Raw genomic sequence first — 11,891 nt, forward strand, 5'->3', positions numbered from 1 at the left:
TTCAAAACAGCGACCAGAGTAATTAAAAATAATTCTTTCCTTTCCTGAACACTTTGTAATTTTTCTTATTGCATTTAATTGATATTCTAAATTATAGACCTAGTATCTGACACTTCTAACCATTTTGAGATTGTCAATGAAAGGGACACAGGAAAGGAGAGCTAACCTGAAAGTTTGTCTCTAAGAGGCAGTTACTGAGTTATGCCGATACATTGTCACATTTCTCCATTCTCTTATTTAGGTGATGATGGCCCCTTAAGGATGATCATTAATTTTTGGCTGTTGGTTTATTTCTTTTTACATGCAGGCTGAGATGTAAACATTTAAGCAGTTCAGTTGCACTTGAATCAAAACCCAGGTTTGCCTTAGAAGTGTTAGGGCAAAGTCACAAAGTTTTCCTGGGCTTCAGTGTCCTTTGTATAAAATGGAAATAATTGTTCTTTAAGAATACCGTGGAGGATGCCTAAGAATAAGAGTTATGTCCGTGCCATATATTAAATAATCATTTCTAAATGATAGGATTTGATCAAATTATCTTCGCATATTTCTGCTTCTCTCAGGTAAAATTGTAATAGTTGGATCTGTAAAATTCGAAGAATAGAACTCAGTCTCTCATATAACTTCTTATGTTATTAATAGGGTCAAAAGAAAGCAATCTTTTGGGAAAGATGAGTCAGAGATAAAGTGAGGAGGAGGAAGATGTGGGATACATTTCCAAAATCATGCAAATTATTATGTTCTGATAATTCAGTTGGAATTTAAACTCTACTTTTGAAATAGATACTGTTCCTTTCATAAACAAAACTGAGAGCCAATTTTTTTCTGTCTTTAAGAGGGAGCATACTTCATAGCTGCATTCATTTAAAAATACTAAAATTACAGGGTGGCAGCACTCAGTAAGAAACCAGTGTGGCTTTGGCTACATTTCTGTTGCTTCTAAGTTCTTTTCAAATATTACAATTAACTGTATTCTTTCTGCTGTTTAATCTGCTTATCCTAATTTTTCCATGCTATTCCTTGAGCTGATAGATGTATCCCCTCAATAAGAAAGAAAATGAGAAGAAAGTAGTTTGTGTCTTACTGTGGTGATTGCTATGTCTTGCATGAAGCTTTCTTTATATGTAAACTGTATTTCCCTCCTCATTCCAATCCATTATTTTTTCCTGTCTCTAGATGTAAGGTTCTTAACGATGTTGGAGATCTCATCAGATGAGGACAGACAGCTGGTGAATGTTCTCTGGCTCTTCACCCCTCTTCCATATCTTACCAACATCCTCTTCCATGACAAATACCTACAAATATTTAGAAGCCCAAATACTCAGGAAAATTTTTATTATAATGCTTGTTTTTCTGTGTTTTCACGCCCTTGTGTCAAGTCATTTGGTGAGATAATCATGCTATTACTATGTGGAAATAGTTTCCTTTTCTGAAATTAAATTTGATTCTGATCTTACCACTGTCAAGTTCATTCTTCTGTTATCAAGGACCAAAAGATTGTTAACAATGTCCCTGCTTTTTTTTTTTTTTTCCTTTCCCCTTGCCTCCCTCTGTTATAAAAGTTGACAGATGTGAATCCCAAGGCAGCTTAAGAGGGCATATCAAAATCGGCATCATAGAGTTATTAACTTAGGAAACCTGGAGCTATTTTGAACATGTTTAAATCACTATTCTTTGCAAATAGGAGGAAGAAGGCACCTATGACCAAACGCTTGAGTTCCGCAGAGGAGGTGATGGTCAGCCAAGAAGATCCACTAGGCCCACACAGCAGTTTTACCAACCTCCCCGGGCGCGGAACTAATACGAGAAGGTAAACTTGACATTGTGAGGTGGTTTCCATATAAAGAAAGATGCTATTTATGCTAAACGTGTAAGTACAATTATTGATGTTTTATGACATCATAGAAAAAACTGATATTTCAGACCTTTCAATTATAAAGTATGTAAGATTATACCATAGTCACAAGCTACTTTTGCACCAAATCTTTCCTCACACGTATAACCCCTAACCCCCTCTTTTCTCTATACTTACTCTCTTCTGTCAGAGGTGATGCCAATCAGTAAAATGTCAGTAAGTTTGAAAGCAGGAAGAAAATAAAAGGAAACAAAGGACCAGATAACCACCAACTTGGATAATTGAGGTTTTTTATTATTTAACAAATTTCAGTCCTTGTTAAAAAAGAGGAAATGTTTCATTGTATATCTTCAGAAATTGGATGAAGGTAACATGATTGCTTACTGAGACGTGATGTGGCGGCTGTGTGCTATTGATCCAGAAACTTTCATCGTAGAGTTTCAGAGAGTTGCTATCTGAAAATCATCTTCAATAGGAAGGATGAGAAATATAACAGAAAAGTCAGGAAATTATGGGAGCAATCTAAGGCATCTCATTTTGATCAATAAAGACCTTAGTTTTTAATGTGTTATTAGAAGGTAATACTTTTGCCATCTTTGGTAACATCTCTGTTTCTTCATTATGCCAGGATTTTTGAATATATTCAGAGTTTTCCCATTACAGCTTTTGTTATATATCACTGTAAAGACTATGAGACTATTTTAGACTTAACTATATCTTTTTCTCAGTCTCTTCTTCTCAGTAACAAGACCATTGAGAATTTAAAGCAATGGTTCTCCATTTCTCATTTCAGCTATTCATTTTGTTAAGGTTGTTATCCACATTGTATTTCCCCCCTCCTAAGTGACTCTCAATTTTTCAAACCAGCTGTGACTTTTTAGCACTTGAAATTGCAGCTAGTCTGAATTGAGATGTGCTGTAAATGAAAAATGCACACCAAATTTTAAAGACTTAGTTTAAAAAAGTAAAAGATTAGTAATTTGCAGTATTTATGTATTGAAATGAGAGTATTTTTGATAGATTGAATTCAATCAAATATGTCATTAACGTTACTTCGCCCTATTTGTGCTTTTTTAAATGAGACTAGAGGGAAATTTGAAATTACATGTGTGTCTCACATCGTGCCTGTGCTGGGCAGCACTGTCCCGGAGTCTTAGATCCCCTTCAGCTCTTCCGGAGCTCCTTCTCTGGTTACAAATTAGTTCTGTCATCCTAAGTGAAGGAACGTTTTCTTCTGTTTTCTGGTCCTTAGCGCCTTGTGTAGTAGTCTGCCTGGAGTGGAAGTCTGGTGCTACCTGACTTCTGATTTACCTGAGCAGGCCAGAGTACCATCTTTTTCTCTTATCACTGGCTTTTCTTTGTGCCTAATACAAGGCCATCGAGTAAACAGACGTGACCTACCATCCATAGTTATCACAAAAGGACTGATTCTCGACTTTGGGCATTTTTCTATAGCGAGAACTGACCAAAGCAGAGTCAGAGTATAGATAAGGACTTCCACAGCTTCACACCGTACAAGATTGAACATCCACTTTTGACATAAGTTCAGTTGCTTACAATGAAATCACATGTAAGGTGAATGAAACCTGAGAATTCCCTCATAGCTTTCTGAGGGCTTCGCATTGTTTAAACCAAGGTTTTAAAATAAGGCTGAAGTGGGACGCCCAGGTGGCTCAGTCAGTTAAGCCCCTGAGTTGGGCCCAGGCCATGATCCCACAGTTTGTGGGTTCATGTCCCGCATTGGGCTCTGTGCAGACAGCTCAGAGCCTGGAGCCTGCTTCCGATTCTGTGTCTCCCTCTCTCTGCCCCTCCCCCACTTGCAGTCTCTCTCTCTCTCTCTCTCTCTCTCTCTCTCTCTCTCTCAAAAATGAATAAAACGTTCAGAATATTTTTTTTAGTAAATAAAATAAAGCCGAAGGTTCTCAACTTCCTGATTGCTCTAGGGTAGTGGTTCCCTAGCAGCGGATGCAGGACTGGGACTCCTCAAGGGTGTCCTGAGGCTGCAGAATAGAAGGGGGGTAGGGCCTGGCAGGGCTACAAGTGGAAAGGAGGAAAGGAGATGGTGAGAGTGAGTAAGGCTGCAGCCAGAAGCCTGGAACAACATCCTCTTGGCCCTTCTTTAGTTTCTTTCATATGTTTTCTAGGTTAGGCTTCCATGGAAAATTACCTCTGAAAAAGAACATACTGCCTAAATCAGGAACCATAGCCCCACAGTAATTGTGGCTCATTGATACCAAACAGTACAATGCAGACTGTTCCCAATCAGCTGAAACATCACAGTGTTAGTGGTTTTCTGCTTCCTGGCTTAAAATGTCCATTTTTCCCAGATGCTTGCTTTGGATTGTACTGTTGATGTGGGAAATGTGTGACAGAGATTCTGGATTCCTGACATCAGTGAGAATAACTTTGCTGGTGGGGGGCAGTTTCATGATAGCATCACTAAAACAACCTCTCACTACAAAATTTACTCCGAAAAATAAATAGTCAAGACACGTGATCTTGGTTGAAACAATTATAATTTTTTTATTTTAGTTCAAACATGGAAAGATTATGAAGTAGAATTATCTTTTTGATATACTGTCTGTGAATGGGAGGTTCAACAATAGTAAGAGTTATAGTTTTTGTTCTTGTCACGCAACCCAATATATTATTTTCTTCTTGAGAGAAAAGGTATTTTTATTTCCTCATTCCTAGTTTCCATTAACCTAAGCATTTAACAAGAAGATATACATTGTAGCTGGCCATTTGACTTCCAGCAGGTATAAGTATGAATTCTAATATGTGCTGAAATTTTTCTCAGATTTTGTTGTCTAAAATTATTCAAGATTATAAGAAACACTTCAGGCACTTTCTATTCTCACTTTTAAAAAATCTATAATTTCATAGTCATACTTTTTTTTAATGTTTCAGGTACTTTGTTAGGTGATGAATGACACATAGTAGCTGTTCAGTAAGTGTTTATTAAATAAGTATATTTTGATAAAGTTTTTGGTAAGATTTTGTAAATTACATAATTTACACATTCTTTGGTTGTCCTGGAGAGTTTTTTCCTATAAGCCCTCTCTCCCACCACCACCACCTCGTCACATGCACATACACTTCCTCTCAAGGTGCAGAGGGAGTTGGCTTCAACTTGGTCTTGGTCCCAAACACACCGTCAGTGACTCGCAAAAGCAGGAGCTCCCTGGGGGTCTGGGCAAGGTGGGAGAAGGAGGTCTCGGGGACCAACATGGGCAGATAGGCCCAAGTCTGAGACAACGTGGTGGAGAGTCAAATCTGGGCCTTGAGGGGGGAGAGGGCCCAAACACCAAACTTCTCGTTCCTGGACTTGTTATAATTGTCACAGACAACTCAGAAATATGAGTAGCTATGGATGGAGAAATTATACCCAATTCTTTAATCAGTGAAACCGACCATAGCTGTGTGCATTTGAAGAGGTTTCTGATGTGACTGGAGTCCTGGGAACTATGTACCAATTAGCAGGGGCAGGAAAATGCTCAGAAATAGTTTGAAGCTTCATTTTCTTGGTCGGGGAGAGCCCTCTGAAGACACTCTGAAGTCCAAGGAGGACTGAAGGGGGAGAGGCAGAGTTCACAGGAAGTGGCTCCAGTGGCAGGAGTAGAACGTGTGAACCCAAACAGTGCATGTTAAACGTATGGATTGGTGGTGACTCAAGAATGTAGCTTTAGACGCATTAAGAGTTTGATGTGTTTGGTGATAATGAACTTCTGAATAAGAGTAACGTGATGAAAATTAAGCTTAGGAAATATTGCTGTTGGAGATGGGGTGGGTTACAGCCCTGTAATCCATGGGAAAGACTGTAAGAAGCTATCGCAGCATTCCAGTGGAAGAGTGCACATCCCGTTGTGAAAAGAGAGGAGGGGCAGACCTGGGTGGGACGACTTTGTAAGACACATCAGCATGAAGTCCCCCTACCCACCACCGGGCCACCAAGGCTAATGCTCGGCGCAGGAAGCCGTTTAATAAACGTTGACTCACGTTGAGTATTCACTTCCAGTTTCTTATTTGTGTGATGAAAGAATGGTCTTCAGGCTTTCACGTATCAGCCAGAAACCACAAACCCAAGAGCCATGCATAGACTTATTACCTAAATGCTGTGACTTAGTTTTTTCCGAAATCCAGGTTTAGCTTTCAGCTGGTAAAAGATACATTTTTAAATGTCAATTTTTTTTTTTTTTAAAATCTGATCCAGCATCCTTTTGCAACACTTTGCAAATCAAGGTCAGGGAAATTATTGCTCTAAAGATAGCCACTGCAGAGCCCTCTGGTGCCAGCAGGCTAGACGTCATGTGAGGATAGCAATACCCGAAGCTCTTCATTTCTGAGCAGGACACTGTTACTTCGGAAGACTTGTGAGCTGTTTGTATGCAGCAAGGGCACTCTGCCGCCCCTGCCCGAGTGTTCTTTAGTGCATGAGGCTGAAATACGACCAGGGCAAACAGCTTCTCTCTCCGCTTCTCTCAGCTCTGTCTGTCATCACCACCCAAAGAGGTTCACCTAGAGCGGTGCCTGGTAAAGACTGGGAGCGGGCGACAGACCCCCATCAATTACCTGTGTGGAATGAACCAATCCAGAGGTGTTCAAAGAGGAAATGGAGGGAGGTGGGATGCAGGTAGAAGTGGTTCACTGGGAGAGTGCGTATCTTTTTTAGGGCATCCTCTGTTAAATACTATTCAGTTAATCCAAATTCCTAAAATCAGCATGCCAGCAATAATAGGGCTCACGATGACAGACACGTGCTCTAAGAATTTCTAGAAGAAAAATTATTTTGGAAGATTTCTATTTTTGTTTATATATTGATATATAGAAGTTATGTTTATAAATTAGATAGCAGTACCCAATGTATTCTACTTGAGATCTGTTAATGTTTATACAAGCACTCCACATTTAGGTATGTTTCAGCAGAAGTGTATCTTGAGTACGGAAAAGTCAACTTGAGGATCCAATCTCACCTTCCCCTCTCTTTTTAAATAGAGTCTTTGTGAAGAAAGGAGCCACTGACTGAAACATCCTGGTCAAAACCTGTTGATAGACCGCCTACTTTCCCTTCAGAATAAATAAGGTGCAGCCATGATGGATATTATTATTGGAGAATGGAACAACAGATTTTAGAGGGAAAAAACCCCAGCCCTCATGGAGAATGGGAAAAATACTAAGTTAACTAAAGCAAGTACCTTTTACAAGTGAAAGAGAATCTTTTCTTCTGCCATCAATAAAACCAGTGCGCTGTTATATACATTGTTTTACTGTATGTTTTATTTGCTGAATATTATCTTTCTTGTTCATCTGGTATTCACCCCATATTATAGCATCACAGCATACTGAAGATCCTCCCCATAATTACAGAATAACCTGACTGACACAGCTTGCCACATGTCATACAAAAACAACGTGTAGCCAATTAGCAGTTCTTGGTAAGGCAATAGCTGCTAAATGTGATAGCCAAAAGTATTTAAAACTTGAATATGTTGTGTTTAACACTCTGCTAACTTTTTCAAATGTAATTCAATCAAAAGCCAGGCATTCCCTTCCTTTTAAAATTTGCAGCAGATCTTTCAAGATGTGTCTGGTTGTAGACAATGGAAAACCCAACTCAAACCGGCTTAAGACACTAAATGGAATCCACACGTTCACTGAAACAGTAGGTTTCAGTTGGTTTAATTCAGGGACTCAGAGTTGTCAACAAAGACCCTGATTCTTTGCATCTTTCATTTCTGCTTTCTCTGGCATCAGCTTCATCCTACAGCAGGCTGCCCCACGGGACCATGAGGTGGCTTCAACTCCCAGAGCTGTGAAGTCCAGGGATGGGGTTGGGGTCACTTCCAGAAGTACTCTCAAAAGAGAAAAGAAGCCTTTCTCCTGATACTGCATTTACCTACATTGTGCTCTTTTCTGCCTGGGAACCAGTGACTTCAGCAAGGGTCTGTGGATCAGTTTAGGCCTTCGATCCAAGTGCTTTGATCCAAGTGCTTCGATATTATAAGTGGAGGTGGAAGCACACTTTGAGGCAGAAATACGTGTCTGAAAGCCAACATACTTGCCAAAAGGAGAGGGAGACCAGAATGTCCATTACAGAGAACAAACATGTCTAAACTATAAATTTTGTGTAATAGGACGAAGACAATCTTCCCATAGTCTCAATCCTGTGAGGCCAGAAGAGAACAGTTGAAAAGAAAGAATAAGAAGAAAGGAGGGAGGGGGGAAGGAAGGAAGGAAGGAAGGAAGGAAGGAAGGAAGGAAGGAAGGAAGGAAGGAAGGAAGGATTTTGTTTTCAAAATCCTCTGGTCAAAGTAATTGACAAAATGTCATACTTTGCTTTGAAGGAGAGGGCTTTAGGATGTTGCCCAAGGCCTATTAATTCTACATTTTCTTTATTAATCCACAGTTTATTGTTTCTACAACATCATAATAAGTGAAAGGGTGCAGGTGAAAATGACATGGCTAACAGTGTTGAGTTTTCTCTTTTCTGTCTTTTGTTCGTTACCATTGCTGTGCATCGTAATCAACTAGGAATGGGATGACGTAGGCATGGTATTTTAAAAAAGATCTCCAAGGAATCTGAAGTGTCTCCTGGGTTGAGAACCAGGGGAGGAACCATGGTAGTTTTGATTAATTTGACAGCTGATAGGTCAGTAAGGGAAGAGGCAGAAGAGCTTAAACTTGAGGTAAGTGGTTGTCCACGTTTTCTCGTTTAACAGAACAATCCTACCGAGTGCAGTGTTACCCAGAATAGACTCTCGATGGCTGGCACTAGAAATGGCTAGTGGTTGGTAACTCAGCAGTCCCTAAGAACAGCTTTGTATGAAAGATGTGATATATATGATTTGACCTGAAAGTTTAAGTACAGCCAGGGAGCCAGCCTCACTGTGGCTGCTGGAACACAGAAGGGCAGGAGTCCGTTCCTGACAGAGCAAGATATACTGGGCTAAGTATACCAAAAGACAAGCTTCTCTGTGTCTTTCTGTAAGTAGGGCAGCCGCTGGCCTGCATGTGCAAGTGGTATGTGATAATAATCGTTATGATTGGCAAAGGTTTTCCTGGGTGCCAGGACTGCGTTAAACACCTTGCACTTGTTGTCTTTTGTAACCTTCACAGCAACTCTTGACATATGCACTTCTATCGCCACTCTGCAGCTGAAGCAGCTCCTTCAGAGAGGTTAAGCCACTTGCCCAGGACAAAAGTGCAAGGGTTAGAGCCTGGATTCAAAGCGGACAGTGGACAAGCACGCTCAAGGAAGATGGTTAGAAACCCGCATCAGCGGAGTGCCTTTTCTCTTCCCTCTTTTCCCCTCTTACTGTTTGTTTTGGTTTGCGTTGTGGATATATTCTGTCATGTGAATTAGCCCCTTAGGTTTGCTCCACAATTTGTCACTGTCGTACCAGGTGATGTTCACAGTTGACTGTTCCTCCTAGTTCTGTGGTGGATCCTTGTCTCTCCGACTCACCATCCCTCTCCTTTCTTCCGGCTCTCCCTCACGTTTCAAACCCTGCTTGTCCTTTGACTTCCCATATCCGTATTCTTGGCTCAGTTTCTCGTTTCTCCTTTCAAAGAAAAAAAAAGATTTTAATTACAGTTCAAAAGTGGATGTTTCTGTGTGAGTTCAGTCACTACTTCACGAGTACTAACGGGGTGCTGGGCACTGTGCTGTCACCAAGCCCAGCTTGCTCTCCAGTCTGCTAGTGCTCGTGGTCTGGCTCCCTTAGCTGGCTTTGCTTTGGGCATATTATCCTTTTCATGTTCCTTTTATTTATTATAACTTCCTCCCTCACAGTTTTTTGTGCACTTTTAGTTTTGCTAAACTGCTAAAAACTATCCATTTTTTTAGTTTTAATATTTTACCTTCTGTTCTCTATTATGTTTTTGATGTTTTTAATTTTAAAGTATTTTCCCCCTCTGGGCCATGGGTATTAGTTTTCTGAAGGAAGTCTTCACAGTTTGGGGAAAGCACCCGAGGCTGCCTCCAAACCTTCTGCCACCTTCCCCAGGTGGCTGACACCATGTGGGATGGTTAGTACTGCCAACCACGTCTTTCCTACCCTTTCACTTATTAAGATACTGGAGGGGGCGCCTGGGTGTCTCAGTCGGTTAAGCGTCTGACTTCGGCTCGAGTCATGATCTCATAGTTCGTGGGATCAAGCCCATGTCAGGCTCTGTGCAGCCAGCATAGAGCCTGCTTGGGATTCTCTCTATCCCTGTCTCTCTGCCCCTTCTCTGCTTGTGCCATCTCTCTCTCTCTCTCTTTCTCTCTCTCTCAAAAATAAATAAACTTTAAAAAATATACTATAGAAACAACTATCACTTAATAAATGAAGAAGACTAAGAGTTGGTAGGCTCTAAGAGAATTCCTAAGCCCTCTTCTTCAAAGCAGAGTACTAGATTTTGTCACTTATTTTGGCCAGAAGAAGATTCCCTTGAGCTCCCTCCCCTCTTCTTTTCCCTCCCTCCTTGTCTCTCCCTATTTTCTTCCTCCCTCCCTCTTTCTCTGCTTCCCTCTTTCTCTCTCTCTAATTACTCACTTCGAGCTTTTTAGGACTATGAGACTGTCTTTGTCCTATTAGATAAAGAGTTTGTAGTATATTTGACCTTCCAGGCTCGAGCCATAATGGCAACAACCCCAGCTTCGTATAGTCTCCTAGTGTCTCTGTAGTTAACTTGTCTCGTGGGCCTGCCTCTGTGACTCTTAGCCAACACTGGTTGATAAAGAGACACGTTTGGCGAACATTTATTTTCCTCCCATTTATTTTGTCTCCTTTGAGAACATAGGCGTGAAACACACCAATGGCACAGTGCCTGCTACAAAAGACTTGGGATCCCTCTGGTCTATAGAAATAACAAGGAAAGCTGGGTTTGCTACCTGGAGATTATGGGGCTCAAAAAGGCATAGAGATTCTGCTCACAAGAGGATGAAACCGTTTCCCTTGACGAAGACTAGTAGGTACGAGGAACACAGTGGTCAGAGGGGAAGTGGAAGGTCAAAATAAGGGTATTAAACAAAGGAAAGGGCTCTTAGGGAAATACCTGAAAAGGAAGAGCAGACTCTTTTGGCTCTCATTCTCCAAGAGAGCAAGCCATCTGCATAAAGGAGAATTCCCCCGCCCACTCAGAATGTAAAAACCCTAGCCTTATTACCCCTTATGTTAAGAGTTTTCTGCTAAATGATCTCAAGTTGGTCTCTGGCAGTGGATGGGTTTTCTGGCACATGGTAACTCCTTTCTCTTTTCTTTGCTAATTTTTCCATCTGCCTTCTTTTCAGATAACAAGGTTTATTTTATGACCATGGTTAGACCGCTAATGTAGGTTAAAATCTCAAGTCCTTGCTTGCTAGTATTGTCAGGTGCACATTATAATACAATCCTAGATAGTGAACATTATAACATGAGGGAACTCTAATGGCATCATATTTTGTTTCACATTAGGATAGCCTTAACTGAAGTAATATAATGATTCAATTCAAAGACTGCTGGGGTACCCTCAATAAGTCTTATAGATGACTTTGAGAGACTAGCTGCCTGTATTGCAGGGTCTAGGTAGGGTGTTTTTATTTTATTTAAACAATAATTTTAGAGTAGCTGTTGTTAGGAAAAGTACCCCTAGGAAAGGGCAAACAGGATTTTTTTTGGGGGGGGATACCTATTTTTATGTTGATGGTTTGAGGAGTACAGAAATATCCATAATTATCACAGGCTAAGTGCTTTGGGGTTTTATAGGAAAAGAACAAAACTTAGAAGAATGTGGTGACCTATACTAATTATGAGTGGCAAACTCTTGCCCTTTCATCATTAAAGAAAGGCAATTTTGTTAAAGTTCAAGGGTTTGTAGGGCTTCTGCTTATGGTCAGGATAAAGCAACAGAGGATGGATTTGCCTTCCTGCCTGAAACCCTTAAAGAACTAGACAAAATATATGAGACACTGGAACTCCAGACATTGGCCACAAGGCAATGAGGTACTGTGAGTCTTGACGGATGGGAAGCAACTAGGTGAGCCCTGCAATTGCTCCAGACTACTGCCTAGAGAAAG

The 11,891-nt window shown here is 40.7% G+C and overlaps 1 protein-coding gene across 2 annotated transcripts in view; it reads left to right on the top strand.

Annotated features, from left to right (window-relative positions):
- The window catches only part of TDRD3 (tudor domain containing 3), a 162,908-nt gene extending 155,799 nt beyond the window's left edge, over positions 1 to 7,109 (top strand). For both annotated transcript variants that reach the window (XM_043580167.1, XM_043580178.1), the window contains 3 exons: positions 1,682 to 1,807; positions 4,763 to 4,802; positions 6,848 to 7,109. In XM_043580167.1, coding sequence (XP_043436102.1) covers positions 1,682 to 1,798 — 117 coding nt within the window. In that variant the 3' untranslated portion in view covers positions 1,799 to 1,807; positions 4,763 to 4,802; positions 6,848 to 7,109. The remainder of the gene's footprint in view (positions 1 to 1,681; positions 1,808 to 4,762; positions 4,803 to 6,847) is intronic.
- Positions 7,110 to 11,891: the final 4,782 nt, after the last annotated feature.

This window comes from Prionailurus bengalensis, chromosome A1, assembly GCF_016509475.1.
Source record: "Prionailurus bengalensis isolate Pbe53 chromosome A1, Fcat_Pben_1.1_paternal_pri, whole genome shotgun sequence".
NCBI classification, from domain to species: Eukaryota; Metazoa; Chordata; class Mammalia; order Carnivora; family Felidae; genus Prionailurus; species Prionailurus bengalensis.